The sequence below is a fragment of the Neovison vison genome, chromosome 2, assembly GCF_020171115.1.
Source record: "Neovison vison isolate M4711 chromosome 2, ASM_NN_V1, whole genome shotgun sequence".
Taxonomy (NCBI): domain Eukaryota; kingdom Metazoa; phylum Chordata; class Mammalia; order Carnivora; family Mustelidae; genus Neogale; species Neogale vison.
This window is the reverse complement of record NC_058092.1, coordinates 94,895,885-94,913,023: the sequence shown is the minus strand read 5'-3', so window position 1 is coordinate 94,913,023 and position 17,139 is coordinate 94,895,885. Positions and strand designations below refer to the sequence as shown.

Genomic DNA, 17,139 nt, shown 5'->3' with positions numbered 1-17,139 from the left:
CAAGTTCACAGAGACAGACCACAGAACAGTGGTTGTCAGGGGCTGGGAGAGAAGGGAAAGGAGGGCGTTGTTGTTTAATGGGCACAGGGATGATGGGAAAGTTCTGGAGATGGACGGTGGTGACGGATGGTACAAAAATGTGATTGTACTTAATGTCCTCAAATGATACACTTAAATATAGTAAAATTTGTTATGTAATAAACATAATAAAAAATAAACAATAAAACAATTTTTCACAATAAAAAAAATGTTGCTGGGGCGCCTGGGTGGCTCAGTGGGTTAAATCCTCTGCCTTGGGCTCGGGTCATGATCCCGGGGTCCTGGGATTGAGCCCCGCATTGGAGTCTCTGCCTGGCAGGGAGCCTGCTTCCTCGTCTCTCTCTGCCTGCCTCTCTGCCTACTTGTGATCTCTGTCTGTCAAATAAATAAATAAATAAGTAAAATCTTTTAAAATAAATAAGTAAATAAATAAATCCCTACCAGACAAAAATCTACAAGTTAAGGGGCACCTGTGTGGCTCAGTCAGTTAAGTGTCTGCCTTCGGCTCAGGTCATGATCCCATGGTTCTGGGATTGAGTCCTGCATCAGGCTCCCTGCTCAGCAGGGAGCCTGGTTCTCCATCTCCCTCTCCTGCAACCTCTGCTTGTCAGATAAAATAATAAAATCTTTTTAAAAATCTACAAGTTAACATGCAACTTGACAGTCTGTGTCTTTATTAGTAAAGGCAAATGACAAAGTCAAACAATGAAACACTCTTCTTCAACAGCGCTGTCCCCCTAGATCTATAACACGAGCCATGTGTGTGATTTAAATTTTTCCAGTAGCCACATTAAAGAGTAAAACTGAACTGGAGAAATTAATGTTAATAATACATTTTGTTTGGCCCAACGTGTCCTAAATATTGTCATTTGAACCTGTGGCATTCACACTTAAATGTCAAGTGTTCAAAAGTCCTATGCTGATAGCAACAGTTCTAGAAAATTAAAAAGTCCTTAAACAAAGTCTATTAAACAAATCTTCACTATGACATTGCAAGTATATACAGTCTTCCTTCTGGCCTTATCTAAATTTTGGATAATTTTCCGTAATATATTTACTATCCTAGTATCTACATAGGTCCCTTGGCCAAGTTAGCGGAAGTACAGAAAAGGTGAGTCTGAGCTATGACTCTCTAAAAGGTGGCCAGGTAAATACCTAGTGTGAAGAAATGCTCTCATAAAGGTGTCTCAGGGTCTGTGAGGGCCCAGAGTTCTGCTGGTGGGCTGCGCGGATCAGGAAAGACTTCACCAAAGATGAGTAGTTTTCACAAGGTGGAGCGAGTGGGGGTCACTGTAAGGAAAGGGAAGAGTGTGACCAAAAGTAGGACAGGGTACAAGTTGGAAGAACACTGCTACTTGGGTGTGTGGGGAGGGAGGGTCAGGGACTGAGGCCTGAGCGGCCAGATGGTCTCAGGCATCTCACTTTTATCTGACAGGGAACCATAGCAGGGTTTTCAGAAACAGAGGGACCTGGCCAGACTTGTCTTTCAGGAAGACCCTTCAAGAAGGTGTTGGAATCTTCCAACTCTTTCCTCTCTCAATACCCCTGTGGTGAATAGGGATGACGTCTGCATCAAGGTTGGCAGCTAAAAATATTTCCTAGGCATCAAATTACAGATGTGATGCCCAGATTCAGAGCGAAGAAAGCACTGACGAAAAGGCCAAGGTGGCTTCTGAGGTCAGGACAGAGTTGAGATTCCTTCTGGGATCTAAGGAAGGGTATAGATGGCTTTTATGGATTAATGGCTTAGTAGCTGATACCCTGGCAGCCTTTGGGGCCAGGTGAGTACAAAGTAAAAGGAATCTCAGCTTGGCATTAACACAGCACTGGCCAAGTGAGACAAGCAAGGGCACAGCCTTGGGTTATGTTTTGCATTTTTTTGAAAGAATTATTTATTTATTTTAGAGAGAGGGAGTAGGAGGAGGGGCAGAGGGAAAGAATCTCAAGCAGACTTTCTGCTGAGCACAGAGCCCAACACATGAGTCAATCTCAAGACCCTGAGATCACGACCCAAGTGGAAATCAAAAGTCAGGCACTCAGCTACCGAGCCACCCAGTTGCCCCGATCGCAATCGTCTGGATGGAGATAAGAGGTGGCTTTGATTTCTCTTGCCCTTTACAACTGAAAAGCTCAGAGTACTTGATGGGCATTCTCGGAGATGCTGGTCTCTTGTCTCGACGAGAGGAGGCTCACACAAGGACAAGGAAAGCTGGAAGAGTCACAAATGGTACAAGGAACCAAGAGGAACTCCTGAATTTTCTGAAACACCCTCTTTGGTCTCCCAGCGCATCAGTGTCAGAGAAGAGGAAGCTAACTTGTTTTACTTCTAGTTCTACATGAAGTGCATAGAACAAGCCACCTCTAGTCCAAGAGCCTGCAGCTCAGAGGAAGAGGAGAGGCAGTGGAGGGAAGGGAAGAGTTCAAGATGACTCCACATTCAATGTCTCTCTTGGTGGTGTATGCGGTGGGGGTTGGGGGAGGTCAAAGAGTCTTAAATCAGCTTCCTTATGGCTGATGTGTTTCTAAGCATCCAGTTTGGGAAGGCAATGGACACTGGGGGCCCATTTCCACTTGGGCCCCCAAGTCCCCATGTCCAGGACTAACCACCCAGTTGAAACAGGAAAATTCTTAGAGATAAAACTCCCTCCTTGCTTGTTGCCATGAATTGATCTCCAACAGGGGCTTCGTGGGGAATGCCTTCTGATGAAAACCAGAGCAGCAGAGGAAACAGAGTCAGAAGTTGGGGAAATGGACCCACACGTGCCAGCTCCCAGGCTCCTAAGCGTTCCTCTCTTCATCCTCCCCCAGGGCTAACTCCCCGGCCCCAGCACCTCCTGGAGAGGCTGTGGGATGGCCTGTGTTCTCTCTCTCCAATTTAGGTCTCCCCCGAAAGTTCCTCTAGTGGTTAGTCTACCTGCTCAGTTTTGAAAGGTTCCTCAGTGTTCATCCAGGAAGGAAGAGAGAGAGGAAGGAAGGAAGTTAAGCTTTATGAAATATGTCAGGTATCGGACTAAGCAGCCAGGACATGGGATCTTATTCGAGCCTGGAGAGAACCTGCTAAGGTGGGCAGTATCATCCCCAATTTGACAAAGGCAGCTGCTCAGCAAGCAAGTGGCCAAGGATAGCACAGCCAGTGGTAATTGCAAAGCTAGAGCTCTGGTTCCCCGGTTCCTGTCCACGTTCGTCCCAAGGAGAGCTGAGCTGAACTCCAGAGAAATCCATGATAGGGGGTATAGCTCAGTGGTAGAGCATTTGACTGCAGAGAAATCCATGATGGATTTCCCCAGAGTGAAGAGGACTCCTCGGGCTGGCTAAAAGGAGTCTCCAGCGGTCATCTGGCTCCAGCTATTTTCATAGTCTGCGCTGGCCCAACCTCTAACTTCCAGACTACTCTTCAGGGCATCTGAGGACAGCTCGGAATCTCTCCTGTGGGATGTAACATTCAAACAGCTTTGGCAGCAACTTCAGGGGGCTCAAGGGCCCTAAGAGTCAGGAAATGGCCTTTGAAACCCAAGAGTCTCCCTAGGAGCCTGGGTGGGAAGGAGTGCCAGGGTCTGGAAGGGTGGAGGGAGATGGAACAGCGCTATGGGGGTGGGGTGGGGCAGGGGTGGGGAGCAGAGATTAGGGTGCCACTGACAGCCAGGGCAAGAGTCCCATGGCAGAGCCCTGGGGGGCAATGCCCCTCCTGGGGTGAAATGTGCTGGCATCAGGTGAGGCCACCAAAAGGCATCATGGAGCCCTGGGGTGCTAAGAGAGACAGGGTCCCCCAGGCCAGTCCTGGCCCATCCCAGAAGTGGGTTTTGTTCTAACAAGGGAAAGTTGGTATCCCATGACACAGCTCAGAGTCCTAAGCCTCCATTCGGAGAGTGAGAGCGGATTAAGATTTCTTCCCCTGAAGCCAGACGTGTCCACGGTTACAATAAAAATCCGGGAGCGGTCTTGGTCTCCGAGTAACTGAAGCCTCCCACTTGCCAAGGATGGGGTGGCGTCAGGCTAGCCCAACCGGCAAGGCAGCCTGTTAAAAATAATGCTTACGTAAAGAAAACACCCTCAGAAAAGGAAGCCTGAGTAATCTGGGCGGGCTGGAATAAAGGCCTCCTGTTCTGACCTACCTCTGAGATGAAATGATCTATTTCTTCCTCGAATTGCTCCCCCAGTTCTGTTCATTCACGTGCTTGCTCAGCAGACACCCAAACAGTGTTTTGGGTTTACCCAGCTGTTCTATTTCCAGCCTGTTGAGTTCATTTTAGGTCCCACAGTCGGGGATTGGTCCTTCCTGCTTCTCCCTCCTCCCCTCCTCCCCTCCTGGCATTTTCTCACTCCTCCCGCCATGCTTCCCCTCCCACTCCTCCCGCCATGCTTCCCCTCCCACTCCTCCATCTTCCGACCTTCCTCTCTGCCCCCACTCCTCTTCCTCCCCCTCCCTCTCGCTCCCCCCCTCCTTCTCCAAGATCCCTGCTCTCTCTGCCTCTCCTCTAGCGCTTTCTCCTGCCTACTTGCTCTTTGGCTCCCATTCCCCATAGCTTGCAGATTTGTGTGGACAAGACTTGGGGGACAGGGGAGAGGGCAGGCAGCTTGGCGGGCTTCTCTCTGCCATCTCACTGCCTTGGGATGGACGTACACGGGACCTCCTGGGTCGCCAAGAGGGAAATGGCCACCCCAGCTGGTCATCTCATGAGCATTTCCGACCCAGGGCCCCGCATCATGCTGGAAGGCCTTCATCCTGTCACCCCACAGTGAATGGCCTTAGCAAGGATTTCTGGAAGAGGGTTTCTAGTCAGGCCTGCCAAGCCCTACTCTCCCGATTGTCTCTCTAAGTATAAATGGGGGACATGCCCAGAGCACCGTCCGCCTGGCTGAGTCTGGCTGGCTGTTTCATGCCTTCCACCTCTGTGTATCCTCCCTGGGCAGTCTCCAGGAGATGCCTCATTTCGCAGTCAGGGGGACAGCTTCCAGGGAGGTTAAGTCATTCACCCGATGTCACACAGGTCACAAGCAGCAAAGCCGTGGGGGGAGGGCAAAATTCTGGGTGTGGGGAGTTAATGGATGACAGTGGAGCCGAGTGGGCCAGCTTCAACCGATGGCTGCGTGTGGCCACAGAGCCAGTGGCCAGGGGTGTGGGGGCCAGAGCCAGGCGGAATGGGTTGGGGTCAAAATCGGCATGGGCAATCTGTCTGTGAGATCTCTGTCAGGCTAACCTCTGTGCTTTGGTTCCTTATCTGTAAAAAGGAAGTGATTAAAAGAGCCCTCACCTCCTGGGTCTCCTCTGAGGACTCAGCCACACAGAAGGCTCAGAACAACACATGGCCAGTTACCCACTCAATGTGAGCTCTTAACTATTTCCAGAGGCATCCGCTCTTCTCTTCTGGAGGAACACCCCAACCCCTGAGAGAAGGTCAGAGACATGATAACCTTTCACCTCAGGTAGTACTCTAGGGGTTCCAGAAGGTTCTTCTACCCACTTCCTCATTTAACCTTCATGCCTCCCTTGGATGAATGTAGGGATGGTAGAATTCCCATTTCACAGATGTGGAAACTGAAGCCGAGCAATGACCTGGGACTGGCCCCGGCTCCTGTGGGAAAATTCATCACCAGTCTCTCTCTCTCTCTATGGCCCATGCCTGCAGCAGGGATTTTGCCCAAATTGGCACTCAGAGAGTTGGAGAGGGCCGGAAGCTCCTAAAGAACACTCTCGTGAAGACTGAGCAGGTGGAAGACGGAGAAGGGAAGAACCCGGGATGTAAGCCCTTAGCCATCTTAGGTAGACTCCAGTGACAGCCAGTCTGAAGCCCTTAGCTCCAGGAGAGAAAGGCCTAGGTGGTCAGAGCCTGGGAAGTGGAGGGGAGTCAGGGCTGTGGTTGGGGGCTCTGATGGCAGGAAGGGAGACTTGGTTGGCACACGGGGATGGGGTAGAAGAGGGAGAGGCCCAGCATCCCAGGGAATTGTTCTGGACAAATTCTGAGACCAGGCATGGGCTAGAATGACAGGTGCGCATGAGGAAAGTCAGCAGCGGGGAGCTAATTCATTCCCTGTCTGCTCATGCATTCATCATGGAGCTCCCAGCACTGAGCAGGGGCTGGAGATAAGAGTGTTAATAAATGAAACACCCATAAATGAGCAAACAGACGACAAGCTATCCCAGTGCTAAGTACTACACTGGCGGGGGGAGGGTGTACAAGGTACTGTGAAAGTATAAAGAAGAGTCCAGGAATGGCTCTCCGAAAAGGTGACAGTTGAGTGGGCCTTGAGGGATGAATAAGTGTTTGCTAGGCAGAGGAGTCAACACTGGAATATGGAAGGGGGACAAAAAGGAGAGAGAAGATCTTCTAGACAGAGGAAGCTTCTACTGCATATCACTTCTAATTTCACTTTTGCGCTCCATTTTCTCTTTTATTAGTCAAAGCGAAGCCAGAGCTCCTTGTAGAACCTTGGCCTCTAATTTGATTCACATAAGGAGCTCCTGCTTTCTTCTCTGATCAAAACAAACAACAAACAAACAAACAAAAAACAAAAAACAAAAAAACTACCCTGCTTGGAACTCTCCAGACTTCCATATAATCGAGAAGGGGGCTCTTACTCCATAAGTTGAGAGGAAATTTAGTAATCCTGCGTCCTGGGAAATAAAATATGTGTGAACCCTAATTTATACTAGAGTGTAGATGACTGGCACAAGATACTTTTTGATCCATAGATGAGACCATGAAGAGAGGGCAAAGAGAACAGAAGGCCCCCGGAAATGTGTGTGTTTGAGATGTAGATAAAGGGGTGGCATTTACTGAGGGTACAGAAAAACCCAGGAAGAGAGATGGAGGATTCTAAAAACCAATTTTCCAGTTCTGTCCAGAGAAATTAGCTAGTCACAGTCCAGCACACTGAGGCCCAGCGGGAAAGTGGTACCACTGGGGCCTCCTTACATACCCCCTACCCTCATTATCCTATCCCCAGACTCCCCAGGAGCTGGTTGCCACCTCTAGGGGTGTCCTGAGAGAAATGAGGTCCCTAATCGATCTGCCAGGAGTACAAACAGTGTTGTCCCTCAGGGGAGGAGACGGTCCTGAGGCATGAGGTTGGATGCAGCTGGGATATTGGGAAGGCGGCTAGTTCTGACTCCTGTTTTTTGGTGCTGTGGGCTTCTCTAGTCCACAGGCCCCCAGGCTGGCCATCTAGTGGCCTAGGAAGGGTGAGGATCCTGCAGCAGCTTCTCTGTACTAAGAGTGGTGGCAGCAATGACTACGAAGCTCTCTCTCCATAGCAACCTGGCAGCCGCCCCCCCAAGGGAGGGCCACCATGGCAACAGCTAGTCCAGGAACAGCTCCTCTGGGCCTCCTGGGCCTCCTGGGCTCACCCTTGGTCTTCCCAACGGGCAGCTGGCCGGGCCTGGGCCAAGTGGGACACCTTCTCTCTGAGCCCCTCTTGGGTGAGGTCTGAGGGCATGGAGAAAAGCCTGTTTTTGTGTGTTTCTCTTGGTTATATGATTTGAACATTTGATCACTGATCATTGAATTTGAAGCAACTGCCCTTGGACCTGGGGCCTACAGGTGAGAAACTGGAGGGGTTGGGGGGTGTGAGGGGGTCTCTAGGGATATTCGGAATGGAGTTGCCCCCGGGTTAAGGAATCCCAGGCTCTGGTCCCTACAGAGGTCCCCTCAGGGGTAGTCATACCCCAGTGGCCCCAAGCTCTTGAGCTGAAGGCTCAGGATGTCCCTAGAGGAACACTGTCATCCCACCCAGAGACCTGAGCTGGACTAGGAGGCTCAGAGTTCCAGAAAGAGCACATGCCGGGAGGCAGACTGGCTTGAGGGCCATGCTGGCCCATGCAATTCGTGTTCTTTCCCTCTTCCACACACCCAACCTCTGTCCCCTGCAGCCTTGTCTCTCCCCTCTTCATCAAGTCTTCATCCCTCCTGCCTCCCTCACTTCCTTCCTTCACTCCCCCATTCCAGGGGGAGCACTTACCACGCAAGGTGTGCCCCCCTCCGCAGGGGAGCCAAGGTGAATGAGCTTCCTCAGGTAGCTCACTGGTGGGGGAGGGGGTTTGCACAAATTCCCCAAACTGCAGGTGGAAGCCGAGTTCCAGAAGGGAGAGCAGGAAGGGCTCTGAGAGCTCTCCTCTCAGCCTCCCTCCCTCTCAGCCCTCCTCATTATTCTGACAGTTTCTCAGGCAGGAAATGCATAATGTAAAGAGAAGAGCTTTCACGTTCCTCCCCAAGGACTCCCAGGAATGCCCTAGAAGGGAGGTGCAGAAGCCAGCTGGAAACAGCTTGGAGGAAAAGGAGAGGGTGTAGTTCAGCGGCTGCTCATGGCCTGGCCAGGTCTGCCCGTTCATTCATTCATATAATATTTATGGAGCCCCTAGCACTGTGCCGGGCCCCAGGTACTTACAGGGAGGCAGGCAACAGACAAATAGCACGTTCCAAAGCGTGCTAAGCCCCTGGGAGAAAAGGAGCCTGCTACAGTGGTAGGAGACAGCACAGGGCACTGGAGGGGGCCACTAAGAAGTGACATTTAAAGCCAGAGCAGAGGGATGAGAACTCAGCCTGGCAAAAGAAGTCTGAGAAGGTGGGCACAGTATTCCACTAAAGCTGGAAGAGATGGTGCGTGTAAGAAAGGCTCCGCGGCTAAAAGGGGAGAGGCCTGGGTGACAGGGCAGAGGCTGGGAGGGGCCTGAGGAGCCACAGGCCCTTGAGGTTCCTCTCCCCCTTACCTTGACAGAGTTCAGATTTTATTCAAATGCAGTGGGATCATGAAAGCCACAGAGGGCGTAAGCCTCCGGGACAGGATCTTCCTATCCAATTTAAGAAGCCCTATCTGGCTGCTGGAAGGAGACCAGCTTATAGGGAGGCAGCTGGGAGCCAGCGAGGAAGAGTGAGAGGTGGAGGGCTTGTGAGGTGTATTTCAGAGGAAGGAACTATGGGACCATAAGGGGTTGGCATGAGGGTGGGAGAGATCTTTACTGGTCTTTCGTGACACTGGAACATGAGCCCCCTGAGGGCAGGGGTCCTGCTGGCCTGGTTCCCTGCCGGTGCCCCAGGATGCGGTATAGGCCTTTGGTAAATAAAGATTTAATGTGTGCTGAGTGAGTGAGTGAATTCAGCTTCAAGAGGGAAGGGTTAACAATGACACCCCAGTTTCTGGCTCAGACTGGGGAGGTAGGGAGTTTGTGGTAGCACACGGAGGGGAGAGCCGTGAACTCAGAGCCCAGTGTCGGGTGGGCGAGGGGGGGCCTGAGTGGGCAGGGTGAGTGTGTGGAGAGTAGGAAGGGGAGGGCTGCTGATGTGCACCCAACATGGGCTGGGAATAGAGAAAAAGCTCACTGTGTGTCTGTCCAGTGAACAAATAGAGTTGAGAGTTCTGGGCCCGACCTACCAACATGGCCATTGCCAGGTCCTGGAAGCTGTTTCAGACCGTAGGTGTGGACAAGATAGATCACCTAGGGGAGAGTGAGTAGAGAGAGAGAAAGGAAGGGACCTCCTCTGACCAGTCCCTCTCCCCACACCGGGGATTGCTGAGGTAGGGAAGCAGAGACCCTAACTCAGCAAAAAGCAGAGCCCTGCAGTTTGAGGAGCCTCTTAGGGAATAGCCCTGAAGGCAGGTAAATATAGTGCCTGGGGGTGAGGGTGGGGGTAGGGGGACAGGCTGGTCCCTCAGCCCCATGAGGAAAGGAGAAGCTTCCAGCACCAATAGCAGAAGGCTTCTGACCCTCTGACCTGGAGACCCAACAGCTCTCCTCCTGTCTCCCTTTCCTCAGCCCATGATGCTATGGTCAGGCCCAACTGAGCCTCCCTAGGAGAAAGCAGGGCCCAGCGTCCCTGGCAGCTCTTGTAGCCTTTAGAGAAACGCTGTCAGGGGCTCAGGTGTGGTGACCACAGCCCCAAGTGACTGGGCCAGTTCATGGGCCACCTGTCGTGTCGACCCCACAAAGGCCCAGAGCCTGGCAAGGAAGGCAGGTGCTCATGGTGACGAGGCTGTCAGAGCCCCAGGAGGCTTGTAGGGGTGGGGCCTGGCTACACATCATCAACCTGAGCCCAGGGTGTCAACCAAGTCATCGGCCCAGATGCCCCACAAATGCCAGTCTCTGTCCTGGCAGGCAGCCATGATTGGCTGGAAAGAGGCAAACAGAGAGTCTACCAGGGAGTTCCCCACCAGAGTAAAGGACTGGGAGGAAAATCATGCTGGGAGAGGAGTTCATCTGGGTCCTGTTAGGAAGACCTGGGCTCCAGACCTTCCTACCCCACTACGGAATTGCGGGGTGCCACCCCCAAGCCCCAGGCAGAACATGTGAGAACCGGAAGAGGTCTTCTAATTCAACCTTCCACGCCCAGCAGATATTCTTCCCACGAACCCTGGCACGTGACCACCCAGGATCTCTCCAGACACTTCCAGAGACAGGGACCTCATACCCACAGGGCAGGCCATTCCGGTTTGGCAGTTGTTAGAAAGCTTCCCTTTTTCTCAAAGTCTGGAAGGACCCAATTGTCAGTGTCACCAATTAACAGAGTCACCTCCAAGGAGGAGCGTAGGACTATGGGAGCGGGACTGGGCCTTCCTTCCCTGTTGATTTGGTATGGGGTGCTTTTAATACAGTGTGTGAAATTTGTTAATAGCAAGGAAAACAAAAAGTCAGGTTCTTCTTTATTTGACCCCAATCTGTCCTCCTAACATTTCCATCTTTTGGTCCTAGGTCCGTTCTCTGGGATCAGAAAATAAGCTAAACCCACTTCCCCTTGGACAGGAATCCCATTTCTTCTCCAGGCAGAGCCGCTCCTGCTGTAACTTGGTCTCCAGATCCGACCTCATCCCAGTCAGCCCCTTCTGAGCCTCAGACAATAAAACTCAGCGGATTGCAGAGGAAGGAACCAATTCCGAGTTGGGAGTCATGCTAATTAATTAATGACATTCCGTTTTATGTGTGTGTATGTTGGGGGAGAGGGGGAATACCACCAGATCCCTCACTTCCTCAGTCCTCGATTATCTATAAAAGGGGAAAACAGGGGCACCTGGGTGGCTCAGTGGGTTAAAGCCTCTGCTTTCAGCTCGGGTCATGATCCCAGGGTCCTGGGATCGAACCCCGCATTGGGCTTTCTGCTCGGCGGGAGTCTGCTTCCTCCTCTTTCTGCCTACTTATGACCTCCGTCTGTCAAATAAATAAATAAAATCTTTAAAAAAGGGGGGGACAATACCTTTGTTATCAGAATCAATTGAGATGAAAGAAATGAAAAACATTAAAAGCGCAAATCCCTACCTACCCTTGGGGTTCTGACTTAGAAGCCCCATTTCTTTTTTTTTTTGAAGCCCCATTTCTTTTAAAAAGCAGCGGAGCCTTGGACTCATGGAAATAGACAGCTTGGGTTCGAATCCCAGCTCTGCCACTTCTCAGCTGTGTGACCTTGGAGAAATGAACCTATGTACTGTGCCGCAGTTTTCTCCATGAAACAAGAATGGGGATGCCAATCTCGGAATGCGTATTTAAGGGACTGGATATATTGGCCAACATTCCGTAAGTGTTAGCTGTCTGGTGTTATGACCCCTACTCTGCCTTCTCCACACAAAGAGAAGGGCTTTACCGAAATGAGGTTAATCTGTAGCACTTAGTTGGAAGGAGAGGCTGCAAACCAAACTGGGGAGGGCTACTGGGGTAAGTTGTTCCACAACACTCCCCTTGCCCCCAATATCTGTGGGCAACGGTTCTGTGCTGGGCACTGCACCCACGGCCTTAGAGGCGAGTTCCCTGAGTGCTGCCAACAGCTCGGTGAGGTGCGCGCTCTCCTTACTCCCACTCCATGGATGAGGAAACAAAGGTTCACAGGGGTTAAGTGACTTGCCTCAGGTCACACAGCTAGGAATTTACAAAGCCAGGACTCCTGAGTCTGGATTAAAGTCCTAGAGCCAGGGGCACCTGGGTGGCTCAGTGGGTTAAAGCCTCTGCCTTCGGCTCAGGTCATGATCCCAGGGTCCTGGGACTGAGCCCTGAATCGGGCTCTCCGCCTGGTGGGTAGCTTGCTTCCTCCTTTCTCTGCCTGTCTCTCTGCCTACTTGTGATCTCTGTCAAATTAAAAAAAAAAAAATCTTTAAAAACAATAAAATAAAATAAAGTCCTGGAGCCAGAACTCCTGAGTCCAGACAGCTGAGTCTCTCTGACTCCCAATGTCAGTCTTGGACACCTGTGTCCTGTTCTCTTGACCAGCTCGGTAATTTGGGCTCAGGCACTGCTTTTTGAGGAAGCCACTGCCTTTTCTCCCTGACCGCACTGCCCGCTGTTTCTGTGAGGTGAGGCAGAGGGCTGGTCTGTTCTCTCCCTGAACTCTCCGCCCCTGTACACAGCCCCTCTCCCCTCCAGAAGTCTGTCATCAGACGGTCACTAGGGACTCCAGCTGCATCTCCTGGTCCCCTCAGGCCCTGGTCCCCTCAGGGCCACCCTGGCAGTTGGTACCCCTGGGCTGTTTGCTGGCCCTTGGCCCCTGACCATAAAATGGTTCCACTCATCCTCAAAAAAAAAAAAAAAACCACAACAAGAAAACAACCATTTTGGACGTGGGCCCTGATGCGTAATATCATTACAGAGCCAGCAGTCCCCGCCCATTAACGCCCTGCCAGGCTTCTCTGAGGCGAGCCTGGCTGCAAATGGCTTTCTCCGGTCTGGGGGGGGCCCTGCAGCCCCCACTCGCCCTCCATGGCCGGAGGAGATCTTATCTTTAATTGACAACTGGCTGCCTGCCATCGTTTTGCCTCAGCTGGCTCCAGCTCCAAGCCCGATTTCCTCTCCCACTTCAGGAGCAGGCGTCCCCTCACTTCTTCCATCCCCTCGGCTCTGCCTCCCTCGCCCCTGCCCCCTGTGACCAGACATGGAGGAGAGCTCAAAAGTCTGTGGGCAAAGACCTGGGAGCTACAGCAAGGGGTGAGGAGGGAACTAACAACTTGCCGGGCACCCATCATGTGCACACCGAGGGCTCCAGGCCAGGTCTGGACACTCACGGTGTCTGAAATGGGGGCTGTTGTGATTCCCATTCTCTCCAGGCCGGGAAATGGAGGCTCGGTGAGCCGCCCCCAAGTTACCCAGCTGGCATGTGAAGAGCTTTGAATCCAGACGTTGAACTGAGGCCCTGGGCTTCTGCCTGGAGTAAGAGGGTGAGGTGGATGGACACATGTCCCCAGATGTGGCTGCGTGGCTTCCAGAGCCCAGTGCCAAATGAACACGCAGGGCCTCCTCTGCTGTGATTTCAAGATGGTGACAGCTGAGCGTGAAGCTGCACTCCTGGGAGTCAGCCCCGCAGGTGCCCCAACGTGAGTGAGTGGGGAAATCCTCGGGAGGGGCCGTGTCGCCACTACATACCACGACCCCCATCTTCTCTGGGCCCAGGATTTGGTCATTCCCCACCCCTCAGTAGTCCCAGATGTGCTGTCACTCCCCTGTTGGCCTCAGTTACCCAGTCGTCACCGCGCCTTGGGCATCCCCAGGGCCTTGGCCCATATAGAATTAGCACAATTGCAGGGAGGAGCCCCTCCCCCACAGAAACAAGCAGGAATACAGGGGGACTCCTTCCAAACCCCTCTGTCCTTCCAGGCTATGGTGGGGCTCAGGGGGCACCAGCGGAGACCAGGACGCTGGGGGTGGGGGAGCTGGGTCTTCCTTTCCCAACCCCATGCAATCCTTTTTCCTCTCTGAGCACTCACGTCTAGCTCTGAGTGCAGGGGTGGTAAGGTAGCAATGATTCCTGGGCGGGGAGCTGCCAATGATAGGAGTGTGCTGCATTTCTCAAGTGTTAGGATAGAAGCCCAGGATGTTCCCACAGACACAGAGCCAGAAAGGAGAAGCAGAGGCAGTCACTCAGGCAGGAGCAGCAGGACGCTCCAGATGTTTTTATTGGGGCTCGAGCACGGCATGACAGTGGGGGACATCCAGACAGGGTGGCAGGGCCCAGCCTCGGCATGCCTCAGACACACACGACGGGACAGCTCTAGAAAAGGACTGACCAACACTAGGAAGGGACAGCGTGGGAGGTGGGGGGCGTGGAGTGGGGAGGGAGGGCCGCGGGAGGGGCAGAGGCCAAGGTCGAAGGGGTCACCCGGCCTCTGCTATTGCACGGTCCTCTGGCCACCGGCCAGGAAGTACAGTATTGCAACTGGTCTCCACTCGCCCGAGGCGTCCCCTTCTCAGACCCCTGAGCTGGATGGGCAGACAGACCTCTTCCCTGCCCGTCTGCCCAGCAGCATCTTTGAAAACAAATGGACGAAGGGGACAGAACAAAAACTCCCAAATAAAAAAAAAAAGACAAAACGCCCCCCTCAGTCCAGGACAGAGGTAAGGAGGAGGAAGGAGTGGAAGGAGCAGCCAAGGAGCCCCTGGAAGTCCCCCCCCAAACTGAGGCGAGGGTGGGAGGTAGAACCCCAATATGGGGTGGGATGGGGCTAGTGGGGAAGTGGCCCTGGGGGGAAAGCAGGCCTTCCACAGACCACAAGCCACAGGAGACACCACCCCAAGAGGGCAAGTCTAGCCTGGGATCCCCCCCAGTGGGACTGGCTGTTCCCAGACACTCTTTTCCTGGGACATTCCACATACGTGTCCAGCAGAAATAAGGAGTCAGTGAAGGGGAAGGGGATGAAGGTCGGGGGGCCTGGGGGTGGGGCCTGGGCTGGGGGAGACACAGTCTGACAAAGAAGACAGACCACCAAAAGCACGTGCACTACACACGAGAATATAGTATGTATGAATATAGATGCTATATGTGCATATATATATCTTCAATGTACAACAGAACAGAACATCAGGCCCAGATGGCTCTGGGCCCAGAGGGTCACATGGGAGGTTTTCCATCAGTCCTGGGCAAACAAGGATCTCTGAGTCTTTCTCAGCGAAAGATTCTTGCCAGGGTTCCAGAGTTTCCCTAAGCCTTGGCTTTCTGTCTGTCTGCCTGCCTCTCTCACGTTGGTGCCGCTTAAGAGAGGGTGAGGACTTCAGCCTGGGCATAGCTGGGCGAGAGGGCGTCTCGGCAGGTCTCTGTGTTTAAAGAGCACAGGTGTGAGACACTGGGACGCACGCTTTCAGCTCAACATTGCCTTCTGGGGGGGCAAGGAGTTCAGCAAAAGAAAGGGAGAAACAAAGAATGAGATGTTAGAAGGAAGCCAGCTGCTGACCCACAGCCTGTGGGCTAAGGGCTAGGCCAGGAGCAGAGCTGGAAGGCAAGGGGACCCAGGGCGAAGAGGCGGGAAGCACAGGGATGGGTCGGGGAATGGGGTGAGCCCCTCCGGCCACCCATAGCTGCCTACCCAGAGCTAGGCCAAGTGACTCCTAGGTCATGTTACAGCTCATCTCCATACGTACTCAGGTAATGAGCTCCAGGAATCCCCAGCCCTCAGGTCGTCCCAACTCCAACTCCAGTGTGGGGGGCAGGAGGACCACAGCCCTGCAGCCTGGCATGGAGGCACTGGGGGAGGTTCCTAGCATGGCCTGTGGTCCAACCTGGGCTCCCACACAGCTCCTGAACCCCCACAGAGCTCCACCCGCCATCACCAGCTGGGGCCATTCCACTGTCCCCGGGGGCTAGTGAAGAAGGTCCCTAAGTGTGCTGCCTTGTGGTGCCCAGCCCCTCTTCCTCAATCTGGCAGGAACAGAGTTGGAGCAGCTGGAGGGTAGATACCAAAGGGGAAGGTCAGGGAGGACCCATGTGTCCATCTCAGGAGACAAAGCCAGAAAAAAGCATCTTATTGAGAAACCCAAAGCGCAGTGAGCCCTTCTCGCCATCCCATCCTCAGCCTGCAGTGTCAGTGGCGTGGGCCTTCCCTTCTTCTACCTTCCCAGCACTGACACAGGAAGGGCAGGCAAGAAGGCTGCCATGGGGGCAGGGATTTCGGGGTGATACTCTGGCCAGGGCAGAGGAGGCCCCCCCTCTCCCAGGGGACTCTGGGAAAGGGCAACCCAGGGGCCAACAGGTGACTCCTGGAGTCCCAGCCCTCGGGCTGGTATTCCGTCTCCCCTCTGACTCCTGCTTCTATGGTGAATGGACTCCCCCCACCCCCACAACCCTGGTTTCAGCTCACAGCCCAGGGGAAGAGCTCCTCCTCAATGCCCAGGTTGAGAAATGCCTCTAAGGTTGTTAGTAAGGTTAACAGCTCCTATCTGGGCTGCTTCCCTGCTCTGCCAGGACAGCATGGGCCCCAGCTGTGGGGGAAAGGCTTCTCAGAGACAAAGTAATGGTTACAGGTCCAAGTCCACATGCAACACAAAGCAAACTGTGCTCTCAGATTAGAGGCAGAGGAGAGAGTCTTTCCCTGAGGAGGGAGGCCCCAGGTCTGGATAAGTTGAGGCCTGGGCAAGCAGCCACCTCCCTAGGCAGGGCCCGGTATACAGTGGGTCTCTATAAATCGAGGACTCATTTTGCCCCTTCCCAGGGCCCAGAGGTCCTGAGAGGTTGCTGTGGCAGATGGCCTACTCCGCCGTCATTAGCTAGGTCCTGTGTTTCCCCAACAGAAGCCAGAGAACCAGTGCGGGGACAGGCAGGAGCCCATCTCCCAAAGGTAGAAGGGGCTCCAGCCCAGCACTCCCGTACCATGTTGCCCAGGGACAGCTGTACCCACCAGGGGGGTGCCATGAGCATGCCCGTCCCTGTGGGAGGGAAGAGAGGGAAAGAGGAGGTGGGTGCCGTGGAAACTTGGACTCCTGACAACTTGAGGGCCGTTTCAGAAATAGCCGCCTCAGCTCCCTGAGCCAGGAAAGCAGGCCCAAGCACAGAAGCGCTGTGGGGCTCGCGCTGAGCCGGACACCACATCCCTGCTGGGGCCGGGACCCCCAGGGCCAGGGACCCCTGCTGGGACAGGACTGAATCTGTCCTCACCTAGGAGAAGCAGTTGGGCTCTCAGCCCCAGCTTTGATAGGGCTCCTAGAGTCTGCATCTGCTCTACACGGCTTCCCTGCCCCTGTCCCTGTCACTTGAAGGGGCCTGTCCCCTCTTGAAGGGTGGTCACATGGATGCCCCCATATCTTCTCACCTCTTGGGGGGACATCTCATTCTGAGAGCAAGCCAGAGACAGGCCCCATGGACCGCAGCAGGGTTGGGGTATCCCCAGGACCCGCTGCAGACTTTTCTGGAAGGCACATTCCTATGT

The 17,139-nt window shown here is 53.5% G+C and overlaps 1 protein-coding gene across 3 annotated transcripts in view; it reads right to left on the bottom strand.

Moving 5' to 3' along the window:
• Nucleotides 1-729: 729 nt before the first annotated feature.
• KCNC4 (potassium voltage-gated channel subfamily C member 4) overlaps nucleotides 730-17,139 on the bottom strand; it is a 34,471-nt gene continuing 18,061 nt past the window's right edge. Inside the window, exon 4 of one of the 3 annotated variants that reach the window (XM_044238875.1) lies at nucleotides 730-1,329. In XM_044238875.1, coding sequence (XP_044094810.1) covers nucleotides 1,304-1,329 — 26 coding nt within the window. In that variant the 3' untranslated portion in view covers nucleotides 730-1,303. Of the gene's footprint in view, nucleotides 1,330-13,864; nucleotides 15,097-17,139 lie in introns of those variants that run through there. The other 2 variants (XM_044238876.1, XM_044238874.1) reach the window with 2 other exon arrangements.